This window comes from Brachycentrus maculatus, unplaced genomic scaffold (genome assembly GCF_059751285.1).
Source record: "Brachycentrus maculatus isolate JH-2025_06_01 unplaced genomic scaffold, ASM5975128v1 h1tg000029l, whole genome shotgun sequence".
Taxonomy (NCBI): domain Eukaryota; kingdom Metazoa; phylum Arthropoda; class Insecta; order Trichoptera; family Brachycentridae; genus Brachycentrus; species Brachycentrus maculatus.
In genome coordinates this window covers 514,260-530,853 of record NW_028280783.1, presented here as the reverse complement: position 1 = coordinate 530,853, position 16,594 = coordinate 514,260, and the positions used below count along the sequence as shown (strand labels likewise).

The 16,594-nt window shown below is 32.0% G+C and overlaps 2 protein-coding genes across 3 annotated transcripts; both read left to right on the top strand.

Moving 5' to 3' along the window:
• Positions 1-1,013: 1,013 nt before the first annotated feature.
• LOC148312891 (uncharacterized) lies at positions 1,014-9,384 on the top strand. The gene is made up of 3 exons (XM_088271212.1): positions 1,014-1,450; positions 8,097-8,279; positions 9,001-9,384. Exons 1-3 carry the CDS (start codon positions 1,409-1,411, stop codon positions 9,238-9,240), a joined length of 465 nt encoding a protein of 154 aa, XP_088127338.1. The 5' UTR covers positions 1,014-1,408; the 3' UTR covers positions 9,241-9,384.
• A 2,768-nt stretch (positions 9,385-12,152) lies between these two features.
• On the top strand, positions 12,153-16,527 carry LOC148312890 (uncharacterized). 2 transcript variants are annotated; one of them, XM_088271535.1, is made up of 4 exons: positions 12,153-12,213; positions 15,263-15,439; positions 15,777-15,857; positions 16,378-16,527. In XM_088271535.1, the coding sequence occupies exons 2-4, from the start codon at positions 15,296-15,298 to the stop codon at positions 16,525-16,527; spliced, it is 375 nt and encodes a 124-aa protein (XP_088127661.1). In that variant the 5' UTR covers positions 12,153-12,213; positions 15,263-15,295. The 2 variants fall into 2 exon arrangements, with proteins under 2 accessions (XP_088127661.1, XP_088127653.1); XM_088271527.1 differs by lacking the exon at positions 12,153-12,213 and having other exon boundaries at positions 15,245-15,439.
• Positions 16,528-16,594: the final 67 nt, after the last annotated feature.

Genomic DNA, 16,594 nt, shown 5'->3' with positions numbered 1-16,594 from the left:
CCAAAACAAATTACTCCTTGCAACTACCTATGCGTAGAATCCAATTTCTTGGAAACGGTATTATGGGTCGCATAGACATATTTAGCACTGGTCTCGTCCATTTCAAGCAGCAGTGTTTGATGTCCCTGAATTTGGGTGACAGGTGAATTCTTGCGATTAGTGTCTTTTTTTCTTATTTTTCCTACACTTATTTGCAATAATATGTTATTCTATGTTCTGTTATTGTTATACTATGTATACTGTTTCTTGTACTTGCGTCCTGTTATATTGCTTTATTTATATTTTATATGTAAAGGCCTTACGGGAGTAAATAAATGCATGAAATAAAAAAATAGAAAAAAACCAGATAATATACTTATTATATACCAACGAGATACATATAATATTTCCAAAGAGATTTACAGGTATGGTACTTAATGATGGTGCCTGAAATTCGGAGTAGGTAAAAGTCTCCTTATATGATATGTCTTCTCTTCTTCTTCTTCTTCTTCTTCTTGGTGTAGGCGTTTTAGCCTGTTTTTAAGAGGGATTAATCCTGCTATGTCGATTCTCAGCTATCGATCCATCTCTTTGGTGGTCTACCCGGGAGTTGTCTACCATGTGGTTGACCGTACAGTGCGATGTGGGGGAGTCTGGATGGTGCCATTTTCCTCACATGAGCATACCATTGTCTCCTTTGTTGCTTTGAAGATGTATGTCGTTAGGTGGGGACCTAACGACATCTTCGATCTCGCATATTTCCCTGATCCTAGTTTCGAAAAAAAAGTGGGGACAATTAGTCGGAAGCAATATCCTGAATTGATTTTTATACGAGGAAAAGTTATTTGACTTAAAAATATTCGAGTATCCATTTTTACGTGATATCACGCTGATCGTAAGTACCATGTAAATGGGGGGTTCAGTGTATATTCACTTTATTCCACCGGTTTTCATATTTTGCCGCTGTATTCCACTTCTAGCCACGAGCGACCTCACTTCCAGCCACGGGTTTTTGGAGGAGTTGACGGTATTTTGTCTGTGCCTGCAGCAACCTTTTGTCATGGACACTGATTGTTTTGTGTTTTTGTGTACATTTTGTTTTCGGACGTTTTAGTTTGAATTTTTTAAAACACATTTAAAATAACTTAAACACGTAAATTTCTGTGATAACTAAAGCATTATTAATATAAGTTTTGATTGTATTCTTTTTAATTTTTATCCTTTTAAAACATGAATTGTGAATAAAGTTTCGTGACAAGTTTTTGTTACTTTTTTTTTCAACAAACCGTTATAAAGTTATCCTCTTTTCGTATTGTGAAGACACTGATTTTAAAATGCTTGATATCGGATTTGGATGCTAATTTTGTGAATTATCTACGATTAACATGAATACTTAAACAAACTGGATTTTCCTGTCAAAAAAAGTCGAATGTCCTCTGTTTACTTACCAAAGCCTTGGAAGTTTTGTCTGGTAAAAATAAGTTTTATTTATTTATTTTAGCTATTTTCACTATTATGTGTTTTAATTTAAATTAATTTGTTTCTTCAATGCGGGTTTATTGCTTGTAATACTTTTTAATATAACATATTCCAAAAACTTTTAAATAATGCGATTTCTTCATCTTTTGACTGTGTTTTGATTAAAATTTTGATCTTGAAATGTACAAACTATCTATAAAAATACTGCAATATGTCATTTATTTAAATATATACACATAGAATCATTCAACCCAATACAAAATAAAACATCTGAAATAAGGAAAATGTTTAATTTTTAACACGTTTTCTGCTCGTCCTCCGTCGTAAATTCTATAATATTTTTTTCCTATAATATTCTCTGAAAGAATTTTTATTTAATTGTAAATAGTAAAACACATCCAAAGTGTCAAACAAAAAGTTATCAAAATAGCGTGTGAATTAAGGCAACAAATTTTAGCCTTATTTTAAATGTCAGTTTCCCCCATGACCAGTACCTTGAATCCTTGAGTTACGAACACTGACTACAATTTTGTAAATCGTGACATTTGGGAAGCTATTCAAATATTCCCATAAGAAGGGAATTATGATGACACAAATTTTGGTTTTTGTCTTGGTCATCAATTTTCCATTGCGTTTGGAAATATTTTCTTTCTCAAATGCCCTGGTTAATAGCATCGTACCCTGAACACTAACTATCAACTAACTAATTAATCCTAACCATCACACCGCTTCTCCGCAGGGAGAGAGAATAGAACGCTACACTCTGTCTTTGCAAACATTCTTCATCACTTCCACATTATTGCATCTCCTCATACATACCTGGCGATAATTTCGACTCCTAACCCGGTCGCTTTCAAGTATTTGACATACATGATTGTGCCAAGTTTTCCTCGGTCTTCCTCTTTTTTGACTTAACTTAAAATAAAGCATTTCAATAATAAACAATAAAATATTTATTTATTATTAGAAAAAAAAGTTTATTTTTTAACTTACAAAAATTAAATTCTAAATTTGTTTTATCGTTCTTTCCTCGCTCATACGTTCCACACTTAATTTGATTGATAATGCTTATCTCAGACTTGCATTCTTTTCATATTTCACCATTCGATGGTCTATCAAACATTGTTTTTCTGCAAATTCATCTGAGAGATCGCATTTCTACTGCATTCAGTCTACTTTCATCATTTTTTTTGCCAACTCCGAGCTTCGCTTCCATACATTAGGGTTGGAACCAGGTTGTTGTGTAATGCCAGTTTAGCTTTCGCTGATAGGTTTTTATTTACTATTACTGATTTCAGTGCACCATCCACTCTCCTTTCTCTATCAAACTTTCCATCCCTAGAAAACATACTACCCTAACATACAAAGTCATCTATCTGTTCCAAAATTTCCCCATTTACCAATATTTTACTTTACAACCAGATCACATTCATCTTTTTCAAAAGCATAATTTTGAATTTACTAACATTCTTTAGCAAATCACTTTCCTTGCACACATTATACACTTTTTGTCACAAGTCTTCTTATGCAGATCTTCTCTGCCATCTGCAAAAAGAAGACCATCGTCAGCATACAAAAGGCAACAGACAGTCAAATTGTTAATTTTAGCTCCAACATTTAAACCTTTCAATTCATTCTTGCAATTATCCATGTATAGATAAAACAGCTAAGGCGACATTACACATCCCTGTTTGACATCTTTAGGAATGTTAAATCAGGATGAAAATAAACTACTTACCCATACCCGTGCAGTGTCATCCTCTTACAAGTCTGCAATGCCTTATGATATGTATTAGGTGTATGCATATTAAACCGCCGTTATCTGTTTGTTAACTGTTGCTGATAGATGGGGCTAACATTTGTATGTATACGTACGTACTTGAAGTTAGCAATGCATTGCTTAATGCTCTTGTATATCAGCTGTCAAATGCGTAATAATTAATTTGTTTGCAGCTTTCATAAGTATTTTTTTCATCGACTGTCAACTTTGTGCCAAAAAAAGAGCATTTGTGGGAAATTTTACTTTTAAAAAAAAAAAATACTGCTGCTGAAGCGCAGCTGCATAATATAATACTTGAGGAGGCTTAACCTGAACATGCTCTATTAGAAAGAACTTGCAGAGAATGTTTTAACATTTAATAATTTCAAAAAATGCGATTTGTATCTTCACAACCAAGAGTGTGGCAGACCCGGGAAGAAGTTCAAAGGCAATGAATCACAATCATTATTGGATGAGGATTCAAGTCAGTCGTAACAACAGCTTGCACAAGCACTGGAGTCGATTAAGCAACTGATCGAGCAACTCTTCCCCTCCAGGCTACCGATCACAACTAGTCGTTCCAGGCTATCCTAGTTGCTACGCTCAACGTATCCAAAGAACTGGAGAATCCGTCGGGTACAGACATTGGCCAGAGTCAAGCCATCCAAGCGTAGTTCAGGCGAATGGACTCATTGGTGTGTCTAGCTGTCCATGGAATTCAGAGCATGCGCTTCCAACACCACATTTCGAGGGCGTAAATTTTTCTCCTTTCTGCTGCTTTTATGGTCCATGTTTCAGCAATATAGAGAAAAACGAAGTGGACCAAGTTCTTGACAAGCTTCATATTGGTGTTGTTACTCACACCCCGGTCTTTCTAGATTTTGTCTAGCTTAGACATGGCACTTTTGGCGATGGCGTTATGACGTCTGATCTCTCCTTCGCAAATTCCTTAATAGCTGATTTGAGATCCAAGGAACTGAAACTCGTTTACTATCTCTAAACCTTCGAGTGAGTTCCCGAGATCACCAAACAATAAAAATATAGTATAAATTACTTTTTTTTAATTAAAAATTAAATGGAGACTCAAAATTGATGCTACTGAGTTATCAAAGTAAGCAAGTTACCCTAAAATAATATATTTTTGAGATTTACAAAGATGTCTCAGACCATCCAGGTATTATGAGAAATCAATGTCTTAACCAGGGATCGAAATTAAATAGTTTTTTAAACAAAAGGATTACACAAACTGAACAGATCTATAAAATCCTACTACACAGCATTGAAGTTTCCATTGTGAAAAATTTAAAAACCAAAATTATATTCGAAAGAATGTCACTACCTGGAGGTATTCCTAAATTACTACCTAAATATGTAACACTTTTTTTATCTTATAATTTTTTTAAATTCACATAAAAAAAACATATGTACTTTTGGATCATTTTTTAATTAATTAAATTTCTTGATCATTGGCCATTATTACTTGAATAAGGTTTATTTTTTTTCTTAAAAAATTCAATTTCCTTTTGTGATTCTAAAACAAAAATTCTATTCACGTGTTGGTATAGTACCAACCTCACATTGTAGTCCAAATATCTGTTTTTTTGCCAGTGATGTTTGTTCTAAAGCAAGAAGTCTCAAGTGATGGAATCTCTCTTGCGAAATGAACTAGTGTTTACTTTGCTTTGCGATTTTAATTTTAATTTCACTTGGTAAATACCACTATTTCTTAAAACCGAGTGTGACACATTTTCAAACACTGCATGAAAATGATGCAGAATGCATTTTAACACATGTAACAATAGATTTTAAGAAATAACGGTATTTACCAAATGAAGTTTAAATTAAAAATGGATTCATATTTCCACAAAGTGGCTGAGAATCAATCAATGAAATTATATTGATTTTTTAAAAATGTTTTAATATTCTGTAGCGCCATATTTTAGAACTCTTTTTATAAAGCGATATATAATCCTAGTATTGGTGCTATCATGCTACAACTCAGTTAATACTAAAAAATATCAATATGAGGCTAAGTAACCGCACAGTGTATGGAGATTAAAATGTACTAAATATGCAAAGGTTTGGGGCATCCGATAGTTGTCTCTGAATCCACCCTAGTTGGTTAGTACGAGTATTATGTGTCAGTTTTGGGATTCCTCTAAACCCACGCAGTTTAGGTATTTCTGAAATCCTGCATGATTTTGTTCCTCTGATACTCTATTGCGGTCTCTCAGTGTTTCAGATATTATTATAGTATATTTTAAGATGACATAATTTAACGCTGTTTTGTTAAGCGCTAAAATTTATTTCAATATGCAAAACCGCAAGCAATATATTTCTGAATACAGAAGAACCATTTTATGATATTTCCTACTTATTTTTTTTAAGTTGTCTTTTTAAATACTCTTTTATTAAATATAAAAATATGAGTTAGCAGAATTGGAAAATATAAGGCTACCCGGAATTAATGTCGTTTTTATTAGTGTTCCATTTTTGACCATCCGTTACGCTTCGGCCACTCTAGTAGTTAGTCGTATTTTGTGTTTATTTTAAATATACACTTTTCAGTAACTGATTTCAATTTTAAAAAATCAATTTCCATAATCCAATTTTATATGAATCAATTTGAACCGAGTGAAGAATTCATTCAAAATTTGATAGTAAATACCATATTTGAAAAAAATAATTAAAAGCAACGGTGACACTAAAAACATTTGTCATATATTAGGAGATATTTTGGACGTTTGCAAGTGTCAGAGATGGTTTTCGAAATTTCGATCTGAGGATTTTGATTTGGAGAGTATCCCTAGAAGTGGAAGACATACTTAAGTAGTTGAAATTACCCTGGCTACTGAAATTGAAAACAATCCAGCTCATTCTATGGAAAAAATTGCGAGCACATTCGGATATTCAAGGTCAAGTGTTCAAAAGAGTTATGAAAACATCGGCAAAGTGTGGAGACAGGGTAAATGGATACCACATGCGCTAAGCTCCAAAGGCCTCGGTGACCGAGTGAACGCGCGCGAAGAGCTATTGCAAATGCAATCAGAAATGTATTTTCTGAATGATGTTATCACTTTTGATGAAAATTGGGTGCTGTATTCTACCTGACAACTAAAAAGACAATGATATCTAAAGATCAAATACCAACATCCACTCCTAAGACTGGTCTTACCAGAAAAAGTGATTATGTGTGTTTGGTGGGATTCTAAAGGAATAAATCATTATGAGGTCCTCAAAATTGGACAAGAAATTGATGTTCAACTTTATTGTGAACTATTCGACCGTTTATCGGCCGAAATAAAAAGAAGAAAAAAAATTATTTGGCGAATCGAAAAGTATATTTGCCACATGATAAGGCTCGCTCGCATAAAGCAAAATGAAAATGAATAGTATGAAACGGATTATTTTTAGACATTCATCATACTCTCTGAACCTTGTTCCTTCGGACTGCCACTTTTTTTGTTCAATGTAACATTTCTAAGAAGGAAAAAATTACATTAACAATGATGTTGTGAAAAGGGGTATAACTGAATAATTCGAGTGAAAGTCCAAGATTTTTTCGACAAATGCTTTGAAATGTTACTAGGAAGATGGAAGGTCACTGAGAATAAAAGAGAATATATATTGTAATAAAACTTGTAAAATATTAATAATATTTGATTTTTCATATTAAAAACGACATTAATTCCGGGTACCCTTAATATGAATGCAATTTTTCTAATAAGTATGATGTAATTTCCTTTTTTTACAGAAATGTTCATATATTATTATGCTACTTCATAAAACTTACCTTATTATTTATTATGGTCACAATGATATTTAAAATTTGATCAATTTTGAGGGATTTTGTGCGTGTATTAAATTAATGTAAGTAGTATAATTTTTTTCCAGCTTCATTTAAACTTTCATCGACATAGGCCAAAAGTAAAAATAAATATAAAATATTTATATTTATAGTTTATTTGTCTATTGTAATACTAAACAAATACTGTGATTAGATACATTCTTACAGCGTTGATATTTGTCAAAAAACAATCTAAAATCAACGACATACGACATGTCTTAATTTTTTGATAGCTTGTCTACTTGCAAACAAAACGAGACGAGAATCTTTGTGAGAATTTACTCCCCTACAACGCACCAAAGCGCATACTGCCAGCGAAAAAACTGCTCAAAATACCTTCCGCAGGGAGAGGTTGTGTCCTCATGTAAAATTTATCATCGAGGCCTTTAATAAAAGGCTTCAATTGTGTGTAAAAATTTTAAAATATAGAATACATCTCTGACAGTTTGCCGGAAACAGACAGTCTTTGATAAACAGGCCGATTTTCACAAAGCCAACTAAAAATAAGATTGTCAGATCAAAAAATTCATTTATATAATTCATATTATTGTTATCAAGCATCATAAACAAGAACTTATATCAATACTATTTAAAAATGTTAATGTATCAACAGTTATCTCAATAATATTTAGTTTAATGATTTATTGACTACAATGTATTTAGTTTCTAGTTAGCCCTGTATACAGACCAGTGAACATAACTATGGTATAGTATTACCAAGTGTTCAGATAAACCTCCCGAACAATTATTATAATCTGTATTGTTTCATTATGTATGTGCTTGATTGATATTAAAACTATATTGTCCTACCAATATCATTGTTTATTATATTATAAACATTGTGAATTGCATTCAGTCGAAATAGCTGCTGATAACATTCAATAACAGATTATAATTGCAACCCATAATTCTTTGAATATTATTTCATTTGTATCATCCACTGCACCAGAAAGACTCGCTTCGATAGAATACTAAGCATCAAATATTCCCATTTGTTAATTGAATTAAGTTGTTTTTATTTGTGGTTCCCAGAGTAATAATCCATTGCTCCAAAACATGGCAAGTGAACAAAGCACCTCTGTGGATATTGTCAGGCAAAATCAGGGAATGGACGAACAACCATTGATTAATCATGAAGGACCTGACGCCGGTAGCCGTGAAATAGAAAGGTGCTGTGATGAAAAGCGTGAAGAATTTCACAATTCTGACAGGAATGTAAGTGTTTATTTGCGAACAATATAAATAGAAATATATTTAAAAAATATAATGTACAGGGAGCTGTTTTTTCCAATTTTTTTGAGTTCAACGGCCCCTTTTGACCCTCTAATAATAGTTGATTATGCCCTATTGATTTATGTAACTTTTTTTGTTCGAACCACATAAACTTACTTTATTCTCATTATGTATTGTGTTGTGGATTATGAATTCTTTCTAAATGGTCAGACAGTCAATAAAGAGTATTATTTGGGCATTATGAGATATTTGCATGAACCAATTTAGTATAAAAAGAAAAAACTGATTTGTGGGCCTACAACCCGTGGATATTGCATCATCGTACAATGCCATCCGTATTTTAGTAGTCAAGAACATAATATTCAACAACCACCGAATTCGCCTTATTTAGTTCCCTATGACTTCTTTTTATTCAATCGACTCAAGATACTGTTCCTGGCATCATGTTTTAGCAGTGATTTTATATAAATAAGGAGAGATAATGGAAACATCGAGGATGGCTCTGATGGCCATACCGAAAATATGTATACATTTTTTTCGAGCATTAGATAATGAGCGCTTTGCAGTCAATGGAGAGTACTTCGAAGGGGACAAAATAAATTATGATGAATTGACTTGTGTTGTATTATCTAAATCAATTTCTGAAACTTTTTGATCAAGGTGTATGAATAATCCTTCTTTACCTAATTGATTTTTTTTACAGGATTTTGAAACTAAACAAAATGATAAGGGAGAGAAAAAGGGAGATGATGATTCTTCTAACTCCAAATCAACTGAGAAAAAGGAAGAAATGGGAATGAAAGATACTACAGACGCCTCTGTATATGTTCCTTGTCCGCAACGCACTTCCGATGCTTTAACTAATAATGAAGATGAAAAGGAAAGCCTGGGGATCAGGTGTTTGACAGTGGCCATTGAATGTTGTGATTGTATTATAATATAAGATATAATATGTATTTGTATAGTGCATCCATTATGTATTAACGTAAGGATTTGGACTTCAACTTAAATAGAAATTATGATATTGGTTGACAAATATTCTCATATTCCTAGTGTGCTTATTAATACTCCTCTTAAAATCAATACATGTATATATATATATATATATATATATATATATATATATATATATATATATATATATATATATATATATATATATATATATATATATATATATATATGTATATTTTTTAATAGAAACAGTTTTTGCAATTTCTTACTTTTCTGTAAATTCAATAATAAAAATAATATAAAGGAACAAAAACATTGCTTTCTTTTAGCTAATTTTATAATAATTATGTAGGTTATTATATCACGTTCAATTCTTATAAAATAATTAGAATTTTTGAAAACTCATTACTTTGTTTAAAATCAAATACCTTTATCTATTTAAAAATTATCACTGTATAATATGGCTAGGAATCTTTATCTTTATTCAACTCAACCCCTGCCAATGTGTGGCTGCAATATTTACATGGACACGAGAGCCCTGTTCGGCGCACAGAATGTGATATACAGTTGAGGTCAACCAAGTGCAAACAATTGAAAATACTATAATTTTTTATGAATTTTACTCATTGCGTGATATACCTATTTAAGCGAAAATGCCTTGAATTGGTCATGTAGGTCTTATTCTGGTATTGGACTATCTAAAACAATTTAGATAATTTTACTTCCTCGCATATTGCTCCATTGTGAAAATTTTCTCATATGTAAAAAGCCACTGACGGCCTCACGTATGTGTAAGTGTTTCAGTGCTTGGATACTTTGTAGCCGCAGTCGTTTATGCTCAATCGTGAAATGTTGGAGTTTGTCATCTTGGAATTGAGTAGGAGCAAAATTTGTACTATACCATAATTGCTACAAAGCTATACATCCAGATCTTTATGCAAATGTGTTGCCCTTTGCTTATAATTTTGACTCATTCCATCTTTATCTTAAAGTTAAAATTGATTTTTGGTCAGCATTATTAAATTTTGTAAATTTGCATATTATTAGGAGGGGTTATCCATATAACCCAGTATTACTGATTAATATATCCAGATATTGTATTTTTTTACGTGATTTTATATAAATAAATATATTATATGAAAACATATTTTTATTTATTAATCCTCACCAAAGATAAGAATTCTAGATATTGTTTTACACATAAATACATATAGATTCCTTTTGTATACATCCTACTACATATTCTGCATAAACATTTTTCTTAAATTGAAATGTGTCCGAGATATTATCCAAGATGTCATCCTAGACTTTCTTTATCCAAGATACTATTCTTCCAAAATATTCTGCATCTGATACATTCTTCATTCAAGTTTCTATTTATCGAATTTGTTCTCTGACATCAATCATCTAAGGTGTTATTCATCCACAATATTATTTGAGATATTCTTTATCTAAGATATTAAGGGGTTGAATTAGTTCTTGCCGTTTACAAAAATTTAATATTTCTCTGTGATTTAAATAGATTCCTTTGGTTTTTTTTTTTGTTTTCCTGTCCCCCGCTGCCTCGAACACCCACGTGGCACTTTTAACCGCCTCAAAATTAAGGCTATGCGCCTTGTTCATCGGCAGGGAAACTGGGTCCCGTATACTCTGAAGGAGAGAGATATAGAAAGGCGACTTTGCATGTGTGATTCACTCTTGCAACGGCATCACAGAAAAGGTTTTTTGCATTGCGTCATCACCAGCGATGAGAAGTGGATCTTCTTCGACAACCCCAAACGCCGCAAAGTCATCTGCCAGCCAGGTCAGCCACTCCCTGCTGAAGCCAGCATTACAAAACGCAACATTCACGGCTCAAAAACGATGCTTTGCATTTGGTGGGATCAGCAGGGAGTAATTTTTTTCGAGCTTCTCAAAGCAGGCCAAACAGTCACAGCAGAGGTTTACAAGCAGCAAATGATCAAACTGAAAACAGCAATTGAAGAAAAACGTCCAGAATACGCAGCCAGGCACGAGTCGATTCTCATTCTGCACGACAACGCGCGCCCGCATGTTGCCAAAGTGGTAAAAGAACAGATAAACTCCTTCGGCTGGGAGGTTCTGTCACAGCCGCCCTACTCCCCTGACGTCGCACCATCCGATTATCATCTGTTTCGGTCCATGCAGTATGGATTATCGGGAGAAATTTTCAAAAGTTATCGAGAAGTCGAGTTATGGGTTGAAAATTGGATTGCCTCAAAAGACAAGGTTTTCTTTTATAGGGGAATACGACTTCTTCCTGAAAGATGGGCCAAAGTAGTCGAGAAAGAAGAGCAATACTTTGAATAAATTCTTACTTTAAAAAAAAAATATTTTCAATTCAAAATACTACAAAAAACGGCGAGAATGAATTCAACCCCCTATTAATAATAACATGGCTAATTTACATAGCGTAATTTTCGTGAAATGTTTCACTGAGTTTTTATTTTCATGCTACATTTCAGTCATTTTTTTCTGAAAAGTTTGTCATAGTATTTAAATTTTCACCATGAGTGTTACGAGTTGAAATTCACTTTTGAAAAATAAATGAAAATCGGTTTATATAATATTATCCAAAGTCGACTGGCGATTGGAATTCCACAATTAACTCTTACTGCAAACTGTCGGTAAAAATTCATAACTCTTGCTACGAGACTCACGATTTATACGTAATATTTATTTCAATTCATTCTCTTTCAACATAAAACAAAATTAAAATACTTTTTTCTAAAATCAAAATTTGTTTCAGAATATTTAGTACCTTACTTAAGTACCTACTTTAAATACCTTCTGTTCTCTATGTGAATCTTAATAGGAAGAGTGAGTACCTGCTTTTAAAAAAAAATCATTCAATGATAATTTTATTCCAAATTCAAATTCTGTTTTTAAACAATGGAGTGTTTATAAAAAATGACATTTTAAACTCCCTCATGCTTACAGTTAGGTATGAATTTTTTTTATGATTAAAATGCTTTTCGCATATTGTCATGTAATTGTTTTAATACAGTGACGTCCGCTATGATGTAATGATGATATTTTGAAAGCTTCAAACATTTCCTATGCTTAATATAGCAATGCATCAAGTACAAACAAACGGGACATTTTTATACAATATTCATTGTTTTCAGCATTTTTCAACTGTTTTTCAATATGCATTATCAAAAAGTTAAAAGTTGTTTTTTTTTAAAGCTATGTTAAAGATAAAGCGATAACACTACAAAGTTAAAGCGATAACTTTAATGTGGAATTCCAAGCCAAGAACTACCCCTTCTATCATAGCGTAACATTTTAATCTCGACAGAATATAAATCATTTAAACATTTTAAATCTTTCTGATGACTTGTAATACAAAATATAGAATAATTGCCGGACATTATCGTGCAACAAAATCAATTTGCCATGTCTGTTGACCCATTCACTACGATTTGCCCACTAAGTTCGATTCAGATTGATGAGTTGTTGTCAGTTGCGATCAGCAGTAACTAGGTTTCTAAATCTCAGAATACAAACACCTTTCTGATTCCACCAGATAAAGAGCTTTCTTTCCATAGATGTTCCGTTTTGCTTGTAATGTTAATGGTTGGTCCGGATCAACCCAACGTTTTTTGTGTTTGAGATTGTCGAAACAAATCCACTTTTCATCTCTTATAACACTTTGATACAGGAAGCTCTTTTTTGTCTGGCAAGCAAGATTTTGCATTATGTTTTTCTTCTTTCCTAGTCTGTGTCCTTCAATTCATATGGCACCTACATTCCTTCCTTTTGAATCTTTTCCATTGTGTGTAGAAGTCTGCAAATAGTTGCTCAATCAACTTATAGTGCTTGTGCAAGCTGTTGTTGCGACTGACTCCAATCTTCATCCAATAATGACTGCGATTTGTTGTCTTCGAAGTTCTTTTCGGGTTTGCCATACTCTTTGCTATAAGATCAAAAAATGTTGAAAATGCAGTTTCTTTCTGCCACAATATATTCAGGATTTGCCTTCTCAATAATTCTATGCACTTCAGCAGCAATTTTCATTCAGTGAAAAGCAAAAAGTAAAATTTCTCACAAATTCTCTTTTTTTGGAGCGATACTTTTTCAAATCAATGAAAAAAATACTCATTGAAGCTGCAAATGAATGATTTATTATGCGTTTAAGAGTTGATGTGCAAGGGCATTAAGCGATGCGTTGCCAACTTCAAGTACGTACAGATACAAAAGCTAACGCCATCTATTCGCAAACGGCGGTTTCATATGCATACACTTAATATATACAGTGGAACCTCTATCTAACATTTTCAAAGGGACCTATTGAAATAAATAATGAATGCAGGATTCAGAGGTCACAAGGAAATACGATTGAGTAAAGATAACATCCTTCTAATCTGCATACCTGTTAATAGGTTTAAATTTTACAAAGAAACAAGTTTTAGATGTACATAAATTGTATTTATGTATAAAAATACAAAGCTGAATAAATCCAAAAAAAATAATTAACTTTATTGCATTGTAAATAATCTGTCATCGACATTCCTTTTTTTACTGTTTTTTTTCGACATCAGTTATTGTATGTACGTAGTAGAAAGTTTTCAATCTTTCAAAGAGTGTGCTTCTGAAAATGAAGGTACAGGCAGCAGCTCCTCTTCATCAATATCAACCTCTTCTGCTGTCTCCATCAACCTCGCATCACACAAGCTTTCAATAGTTTCTATCCCACAAGTTGGAATATTGTTGTCGAATTGACCAAATTGTTAAAATTTGTCTATCTAATCTAGCCTAATCTTCAGAAACCTCAATGTATTCTCTATATTTTATTTATTGTTTCGGCATTCACTTTGTGGTGAGACATAATGAATAACTTTGAAAATTTAGAAATCCAAAAAAACTTATATTCTAATAATTTAAGAAATAATGAATTATTTCAAAAATATTCACCTTTGCTTTCCAATTTTTCCTTTATTCTCAATCTCCACCCCCTGACTTACCTCCCGCCCCTTCTTAATACAGAGCAAATAATTATTTATGCTTAAGTTTATATTTGGACCTGAAGATGGAATCATAGCTTCCGAAACTAGTCGTAAAAATAAAATAAAATAACTATAACTCAAGTGTTAATAAAACAAGTGTTTCCTTTTAAATTTTATTCTCCGTAGTTGTACATCTAATTATTGCATTTAATGTGAAATGCAACGTCAGTAGAATATCACCAAACACATGGCCATATATGTATAATGGTTGCAAAACGCTCATACAGTTTTTTTTGTTTGTAATTTATATATATATATATATATATATATATATATATATATATATATATATATATATATATATATATATATATTATAGAGCAATTTTTGTAGTAGTAGTGACTCTGTATTAAATTTGATTACATAGATGTTTTTCAAATATATTAACTATAGCACATTTGCAAATGTGAGGAGTGAAGAGAGTGTTAGATAACAATATGCATACCGTAGAACGGGGCTACTTGAACTTTGATGTGTTACTTGAGCCCAGTACAAAAAAAAAATATTTAGATCATGGTGTCGATGTATCGTGACTATAAGTGTCACCTGTCAGGGAAACAATGAATCATGTCGATACGTTCATTATTGTAGACCAATAGATTTATATATTTTTTTGTACTGGGCTCAAGGAACACATCAAAGTTCAAGTAGCCCCGTTCTACGGTATATTCATAAATTCCTTCTCATAAAACTGAATATTCTCAGAAATTATGAAAGTCAACACTAAAATAAATAACTGCTGATACATATTATTTTACATAAAATATTTATCAGAATGAAAATGTCACATCTGCAAAGAGTTACACAAGAATGTGAGCTTCAAAATGATCATCATTCAAACATTAAAATCATATTTTTGCAAATCATAAATTTGCATATCATATCGGCGTTGCAAATTATTTTCAAAACTAAATTTAATTTTTCTCTGAATTTCGTCATTCTGCCAGGAGCAATAGGCTTGTAAGCAGTGATTCTTTATTCTAGAGAAGGGCTTCCAGAAAATACTTCGTACCCATTATGGACGTACAAGAAGATTATTCCGGGGAAGCGGATCAAGTTGAGAATCCACAATTAAATAAAAATCCGGGACCAGAAGAATCTGGCAACTCAATGAGCCAGGATAACGCTGAAGACGGTACTAATATCAATACTGAAAGCGAGGTTAGTATATTATTTATATTTGAACAATGGAAACAGAAAAGAATACAATTTTGTATTATTTCACACCCTCTCGAGTAATGGTCGGTTTTGAAGTCTCTCATGGCACTTCTCCTTGTGACTCATAGCAATATAATGGTAGTTGATTTTTTACCTTTATATATTTATATATATATATATATATATATATATATATATATATATATATATATATATATATATATATATATATATATATATATATATATATATATATATATATATATATATATATATATATATATTTATATTATTTATTTTTATTTTTTTCCTTTTACTGATTTTTTTCTTTGTTCCACAGCAAACAGCTCAGGCAATGGAAGCCAGTGATATAGTTTCCAATGCTGTTCCAAAAGAAAACACGGAAAATGAAATGGACAAGGTGACCTAGCTATCATTTTAATGTTATTATAAACATTCTATTAATGTATTTGAATTTGTTTAGGTTCTTATTAAATACACAAATATTTCAACTATGCGACCCATTATTGAAATCTGAAATTAAAGAGTAGGCTCGAAACTAGAGCCCAAATGCTCAAAGTCCGTAACACTAACCACAGGACCACACCCAATACACTACAGTCTGGTCTTATTGGATATGCCATTATTAGCTTTGAGCACTTCTGAACGGGTTTGCTTATGAGCACGCGAGTATCGATGTTTGTAAACGAGCACGCTTATTTCAATCAAATATATACGCTAGAGAGCATGCTCGTCTTACATATCTTAAGCATGCTTAATTAGTAGCATGTGTATCTGTAACCTTAACACAAGTATATAACAATTCACTATTAGAAAATACAATCTTGAATGACATAAAATAAATAAATAAAAAAAAACAGAAAGCTATGTATCTATTAAATACTATTTATTAATTAAATAAATTTCATATTTTGTTTCAGATTACCGTGGATCCTAATGGAAATAAAGAGAAAGATGTAAAAAAAGCAGACCCCGTTATCATTACAGAAGAAGCAGAATCTAATTTAGAGAAGTGTTTGTTGGGGTGTTTGGAGTTTGCGATTGATGTGAATCGTTGCACTATAATATAATACACAGAAAATTCAATATTCTAAATTACATACCCATATATTGTTTTTACATGAATTTGTAGAAATA